General features: G+C 39.1%; 1 protein-coding gene across 1 annotated transcript in view; it reads left to right on the forward strand.

The window, feature by feature from the left end:
* The window catches only part of LOC311070459 (NLR family CARD domain-containing protein 3-like), a 29546-nt gene extending 21316 nt beyond the window's left edge, over positions 1-8230 (forward strand). The window contains exons 5-6 of the mRNA XM_084094317.1: positions 5872-5918; positions 6771-8230. Coding sequence (XP_083950443.1) covers positions 5872-5918; positions 6771-7300 — 577 coding nt within the window. The 3' untranslated portion in view covers positions 7301-8230. The remainder of the gene's footprint in view (positions 1-5871; positions 5919-6770) is intronic.

Here is an 8230-nt window from a genome sequence, read left to right on the forward strand (position 1 = left end):
CCTGGATTATACAGATTGGACTGTTCAACAGATTTCTTCCTGTTCAAGTTCATCATCTAACTCTAGTTGGCCTCATCATCTGTGATTTGGATTTATTTATTTTTTATTTATGTATTTTCATCTTCCAGGACTAGGGTTGCCAACTCCCTGTAAAAAAAAAAAAGGAACACCCCTGCGCAACAGCAAGACCCCCCCCCCCCCCCCATCCCCCCTCCCCCACACACGCGCACAACTCCCACCCAAATCCACCATGTAACCCCCCCCCCCCCCCCTTCCATGGAATACACAGAAAGAAATTGTTGTTACAACACTTATCTATTTATTGTACTGGAAAAATAGAATTTCTGTAACAGAAATTATTCTGGATAGTTCTGAAAGCCTGTAAAATGTGCAAACTCACAAAAATAAAAACAGAAACAAAAAGTTTTTCCTTTAAATAATGAATTGTTCTCATGTGCTTAAAACAGTAGGATATGAAGACTGAATGTGCAAAATGCAAAAAAGGTTTCTCTTAAGAAAAAATAGTCCTCTTTAACTTAAAACAGTATGCAATACAGGACTGTTAACCCTCTGGGGACCAAGCTGTTTTTGGGGTCCTTGAGATGTTCTGACATGCCTTGACATTTGTGCTTTTTTCAGTTATTTATAAACATGTTAATGGCAAAGGTGTAAATTCACTCTATATAGCACAAACAGGGCTACCATAATATGCGAGAAACGTGTATGTAGATGTTTGTATTTTTAAGAGAATAATGTTTATGCGTGGTTATTGGAAAAATTAAAATGAAAGTTGCTGAATTAAAACCACAAAACACATATTAAATATGTGTCCACAAGACTTTTGACTAATGGATGTTGTCCCTTTGAGTTCTAGCTTCAAAATGATGTAAAAATAGTCTTGCTTTATCGTTCACAAAAAAAAATACATTGATTTAAATGGTGTAAAACAGGTTTTGCTTGGAAAGCCAATATGCGAGGGGGAGGAGTAGTTTACACCTTAGATTACAATGTCCCACCCACTCTGCATAATGAGCCATTCACTCAGGTGTGAAACTGACTGAGCCACAATGCAAGGACAAAAGATGTATTTAGAAGAAGACTTATATTGACCATTTAAGATTTCGCTTACATCTCTCTTGTAAATATGTTTTGCTATTTTATTAAAAATGTTACAATTACAACAATAATTACAATTTCAACAATATTTCAAGTGTACTCTTTCTTTGTAAAAAAAAAAAAAGAAAAAGATTATAGGCCTACATTTTATCATATGTATTCATTAGTTTGAATATAGCCAACATTGGAACATCTAACATCTTAGTCTATGAATTTATTTTTGACAAAAATAGTATTTTTTTTTTGCAGTTTAATACGTTGCTTATACAAATACATTTTATTTCAACATATTCCAGTCGATTTTTACTCATCTCAGTAGGCTATAGCAAAGCAGTTTATTCTTTCACACACAGACGCGCGATTCATATTTAGGCTAAACAGTCTTTACAAATATGTCCCCTTCATTCATCTCACAGAAAGGCGAGTCATATTATAGAAATGCGATTCATCTTTTTGCGGTTTACATAGGCCTACACTAACGTTATTCCATAACGTTATTCCACACGTGAGAAAAGAAAACAGCCTACCTCACTCCTCAGCGGAATCTGCTCCTCATTTCAGGAGATATTGCTCCTCATCAGCACTGTTCTGAGGAATCTTTTCTCCATAAGGTAGGCTACAATGTCTCACTCGCGAGGAGTCGCGACGCGCTTTGTTTACAGCTGATGTGGGCGTTTCACAGCTCTGAAATAGTTCTCAGAATTTGCGTTTGAATAGCACGCGCTCTCCGGGGAGTGGTCACATTACTGTGAATGAGCTCGTAATGAGCTCGACAGGAGTCGCTCTCTTTTTATACAGATTACAGAAGCTGAGAATATTTGTTTTTTATATAAATGACTTCATTTAAAAGATGCGATCTCAAGCTTTATGCCCGTGGGTCTGTTTGCCTGTTTGACTGAATTTTCGCGGAGTTATAGATCATTTTCGAACGCGTTTCAAATGGGAGTTTACTGACAGAGAGAAGGCAGAAATCGCATCATGTTAATTTTTCTTTATTTGTCAAAAAGCAAAACACTTTATTTTTATTGTGAGTATACAGAAAAAAAATAGAAACTGAACAGGATCGATTGATGTATTACACGAAAATGAAAGATCAAAATTAACAGAGCATTTAGTGTTTATTTTCATTGCTAAAAAAAAAAAAACGAGCAAAACGCGCGGGCGCGTTTGTGGTCCCCAGAGGGTTAATGTACAAAATGGTAAAGACAAATTAAAATAAACATTGCACTGTGCCAAAAAACACCTTTTTACCTGAAATGCCTGGAATGTTCATTTGTATTGAAACAGAAATGTGACTGACCTTTGGATCTTAAGAGCTCAGTGGTACACAACCTACTTTTTCCAATGGTATTTCTTTTGACTTCTTGCTGCAGCAAGGAGCTGTTTGTCTTTCAGTGCTGCAGAGTAAAACTCTGAGCAAGACATGTCATAATTGAGGCTGACAATAAGCTCACTCCTAATTAGTTCAATGGAACATTTGTTCCGCACATCTGTCCATTTGCTTTTCATGAAAGAGAAAATCCTTTCTACAAACCCAGTGGAAGATGGGATACTGAGGACAAAGGATACAACAGCCTGAATGTTGGGGAGATCAGTTGCCTGAAGAACATGCATCCACCTCTCTGCTGTTCCCTTGCGTTGCCACTGTTCCTTTTCTTGGGCCGCTGTGGTGAGGTGCGCAAGGAGGTTATTTGTGGTCATGCATTCTTCATAGAGGCTGTCCATAGAGATGTTAAGTCTTTCAGAGCAGAGGAGAAGAAAGGTTGTGTTAGTCATAAATGGTACACAGGCCATACGGTGGTCAATACAGAAATAAAACACATTTCAGAACTTTGTACAGTGTTTTGCTGTTTATTTAACTAAATTAATTATATGTGTAGAAAGTTATGTGTATATACATGTATTTATTTGAATATTTCTATCAGTTGTATGTACTTTCATAATCATCAACAATAGTAAAACATGGTTTACATTTGCATTTGTATCTAACTTACCTATCAACCATGTGAAGCCGCTCAGTGATCTTCTCCATCTCATCAAAAGATATCTTCCCAGACTCTAAAGAGAGGGGCTGCAGGTGAAAAAGCCAGTTTTCCTCTGAAAAGTCAAACCACTTCTGGATGTAACTAATGGCAGTGTTTAAGAAGACTGTAAACTCCTGCCTGGCAACATCAGCTTCAGATGGTGAGAGATGCTGGAGCCTCTATCGTGTGAGATAACCGTAGAAGCCATCATCCCTTCTCTGAATTAGTCTCATCAGAAAGGAATCCATGATGCAGTAAAGGTCAACAGATGAAGTTACATTTGTCTCCAGCTTCTTCACCACCTCCTCAAACAAGGACATGATATTACTACAAAAGAGAAGGTACACTTCCACAATGTCTGCCTCCTCCTCGGGTCCAGGAGCATCTTCACTCAACCTCAGCAATGTTTGAAGACGCCTTGGACATTCCTCACCAATGCTAATCAGATATGATTTTAGTGGCTTGTGGATTTTAGTTTTGGAGCAGGCGGGTGATTGCAGGGTTCAGTGACAGCCATCTGGTCACTACATGGCGCAGGATTTCATGGAATTCGGTATCACAAAACTCACAGAACTCCTTCAGGGACTCTCTCCTTTTGGCAGAGATGGAGAAGAAGCCATAAACTTTGAGGACAATATTTTCAATATCCACTGAAAGCTGGTCCAGAGCTTTTCTCACTGTATTATGAATGATATGTGCATGACAGTTGCCACGAAGTATCTCACAGTTGATCTCTTTCAATTTTGTGAAGACAGAATTGTGGACACCATAATTGACATTTGCATTATCAGCACTGAATGCAGATACATGATCAAGGGATAAACCTGTGTTGTCAAGGGAGCTTTGGATTGATCTGACTATTCCCTCTGCATCTGGATTTTCTACAAAATCTATTACTTTGTTGACTATCCCATTCTCTGGTGTGAAAAACTGTACAGCCAAGGGAAACATTTTGCGATTGCTCTTGTTTGAGGCATCTGTATGGAGAGAGAATGGTAGTGGATTACCATCCCTTTTCAACTGTTTGATAACAGCTTCTATCGCCTTTGGAGACAGGACATCTTTCACAACTGCCTCAGCTTTCGTCCTACCACAGGACATCTTCTTGGCAATGTTGGAGTCACTCAGTGTTCGGGTGGTCAACTTGAATGCACAGTCGGCTGAGTTATAACTTAAACCATGTTTGACTGTGTGGTACACATGAGCTACCTCTGCAGCAGTCACCTATCAAGAAGGAAAAAAATAAAATATCTTATCGTATTGGCCTATAGTCGACGTGTATTACTAAACCCAGGTTAACAAACAGAAGCATATTATATCTACAGAATAACTAATAATCAATAACTATGTTACATCAAGGTTTACCAACATGCAGTTTATATATAGCTGTCTGCACATGAAAATATCTATGAAAAGTTTGAACTTATTAGAAATGTAAAAGATCTTTGTGTGTATAATGTGCAGTGCATTCTTCAGATTATCAATTAGCCTATCTATGTATTTGTAGTTATTTTTGGAAATACATTTTATGCATTAATCCACCAATTGCACTTCTTCATAATATTCAATAAATCAATCAAATTTTATTTATAAAGTATTTATAAGTATTTATAAAATATTAATGATAGCCTACTGTAGGCTATCATTAAGGCCTATTGTAATATCGCTGGCAATAACATGCTGACATTCATTCATTGCACGTTTCCATAACCAGAAGTCCTTACCATATCTGCCTCTGGAGTTGCCTGATGGACAACAAATCGGTCAAGGCTTCCCCTTGTTTGGTTGGCCCGTTGTCTTTCGACATGTCCAGTACCACTTGCATGCTGTTTCAAGTCATGTATGCCACCATGGGCAATTGAAAACACGCGCCGGCAGATTATGCAGTTCGCTTTATATTCATTGTCATGCACTTTCCCCAGCCATGCGTGGTCCTTTTCCCATTCAACTCGATATTTTTGTAAACGTCTTTGTTTCTTCCTGGGAGATGTACCACTGTCAGTGCTTGTAGAAGCAGTACTGGTTGGTAAATGTTGTATATTCTCCGAGCCGGTGTCGTCCATGCTGCTTAGTTTTTGCTGTCTGTTTCGCCGACACGTCTTCCTTACGAGCAGCAGTGGGCCTATCTTGACCAATGAGCTGAGTGGGAATGTAAGTGCGCGTATCTCATTGGTGACAACAAAACACAAGAGTAGGAAATTAGCATACCGCGCAGTTTCAAAATAAAACGTCCTCTCGTTCATTGATTTAGATGACAATTTGACAAATGACAATGTTTGCTCGTTTTGGCTCTGACAGAAATACGGAACAAATTGCGTTCCTTATTACTTTGAAACGGAACGCATCCATTTTTTTCTAAATACGGAACGATTCCGTTTTTTACGGAACGGTTGGCAACCCTATCCAGGACTGTAGTGATTGTTTTCACTGTGGACTAAATAAACGATTTAATTGCACTCAGCGTTTGGGTTCAGTCTGTTACGGTGTGAGTGATTTTCTGTATTCAAAGTTTATATAGCTGTGTGTTTAGTCACTTGGTCTTGAATTTATTGTCACTGCATTATGTATGCTGTAGGCTGATCTGTCTTTAGAGATCTGTAACTATTAGACTGCTAAGTTCATTGGACTGTGTCCAAAAGAATTATGTATTTGGCTCCATTTTTGAATGCCTCATTTTGAGAAATACTTATTTATTTTGAAGTTCTCACTAATATTTTATGTCTCTTTCTAGTTTGGATCATGGAGAACATTTCAGAATTCAACAAGGACTGAGAAAATGTAGGACTTTTCTCTTTCACTCTTTCACACACACACACACACACACACACACACACACACACACACACACACACACACACACACACACACACACACACACACACGTGTTAATGACTATATTATTGAAGACATCTCATTTCACGTCCCTTTTTAGGATACTGTATTTTAAAGATAATTTAGTAAAATCCAAATAAGCTTTCAGATATTTATTGGAACGGATTTAAACAATGTTTTTCATTGAACCATAAACAATTATCGCACATGCACCTGTGTAACAGTCTTCAAAACACTAATGGTTTTCAGGCAGAAAAAAAAATGTTCACAGTTCCAATAATTTTAAAGAGACCTTTCCTCTGACTCTGAAGAACATCAAAAGAAAGATGCCCCTGGTCCCTGATCACCTGTGTGAACATGCCATAGACCTGCTGCAGGAGGCATGAGGACTGCAGATGTGAACAGAGCAATAAACTGCAGTGTGTGTAATGTAAGACACCTAGACACCTAACATAGTGCTGCAGGGAGACAGAAGGACAGCTAATCATCCTTGAAGTGCCAAACCACGTGTAACCACGTGTCCCCACAGAAGTGTTCGAGAACTTGCAAGTGCCTTGGCGGAAGAGTGAGGTAAAATCTCACAGCTAGAACTGGCCAGTTTGCTGCAGTCCATGATGCTGTGTAGGGCTTAAAGCTGCTGGACACACCAGATCCTGAGTGCTACTTTTGATATAACCTCCCCCCCCACACACACAATAAGTTTGTCTTATTTGTTGAGTGTACACACACACATGCACTGCTCTAAAACTATCAACTTCGCACAACTTCCAATCTTCTTCTTGTGTTTCTTGTGTTCAGATGCCTGTGATCTCCTTCTGGATCCAAACACAGCACATGTTAAGCTCTCTCTGTGTGAGGAGAAGAGGAAGGTGACACACACCAAAGATCCAGAGTCATATCCCGATCATCCAGAGAGATTTGAGAACTATGAGCAGGTTCTGTGTGGGGAGAGTCTGACTGAACGCTGTTACTGGGAGGCTGAGTGGAGCGGGAAGGGGGCTGGTATAGCCGTGGCATATAAAGGACTTAGCAGGAAAGGAGGGAATGACTGTTGGTTTGGATACAGTGACAAATCCTGGAGTCTGTACTGCACTGCAAATGGATTTACTGTCTGGCACAATAATATGAGCAATAACATTTCTTCCCCCTCACCGCCGTCTAACAGAGTAGGAGTGTATCTGGACTGGCCATCCGGCACTCTGTCCTTCTACAGCGTCTCTGACACAAACACACTCACACACATAGACACATTCAACACAACATTCACTGAACCCCTCTATGCTGGATTTAGGGTTTATGATGCCTCCGTGTCTCTGTGTAAGATTTAACAACCTGCAGTTGGTCTGTACGCTTTCATTTGACCAGGAATAAAAAGAAAAAGCGGCCCATCACACCATAACACACTGGCTTATTATGCACAGAGCAATTTTTAACACGACTTACTAACATTAAAATATAGCAAAAAAACTTAAATATAAATGCTATTTAATTGGTTAAATGTGTAGGATTGAAAATAATTCCAAGATATTTGAAATGAACAAAGACATTTGCTTTGCTGTTTTCAACCCACTCTTTCTTACCCCAAGGACCATTTGGAGTTTCTAAAGGCACAGAGGGGCTGATAGTGATCTAGGCCTGTAGGCCAAGATGTGTGTACTTCGGCGGTCGATGAATTGTCACACCTTTAGTACGGTGGGGGAAGTGTAATTATCTGATTGGTCAGTTTGAACGTCTCACATTTGGGTTTCGGTCACATGGTCAGGAAGGGATAAAAGATGATTGTAACTGTTGCTCTGGTTCTTTGTGATTCTCTGGCTCTCTTTCTTGGGGCATTCTCTGTTTGCCTCCTCTTTTCTTTCTCTCTTACTCTACACTCTCTCCGCCTCTCCCTCTCTTTCTATCTCTCAGGTAACATTTTGCATATATGCTTGGTACAATTAATGGTAAAAGTTTTTATCATCTCATACATCTATTTTATAATTATTTTAAGTGTAACCATAACCATATTGTCATTGAACCCTTTCAATTACAAATAATGTGCTAACTAGGTTTGATGTGGTAGGTTTGAATTGACTTTGAAGTGCTACCTATTGCAATACGATATCGTCACTCTCTATAGCAACGCTCTCGCACATATTAAGCTATTGTAACTGCGCTTATTTCCGTCATTGGTATAAGTAGCAGTGGGTGGTAATAGACAAGAAATGTACAGTTTTCTACCATCTTGTTAATAACATTTCTTTAGTCACCCTGTAGGA

Source organism: Abramis brama, assembly GCF_963993115.1.
Source record: "Abramis brama genome assembly, chromosome: 20".
Taxonomy (NCBI): domain Eukaryota; kingdom Metazoa; phylum Chordata; class Actinopteri; order Cypriniformes; family Leuciscidae; genus Abramis; species Abramis brama.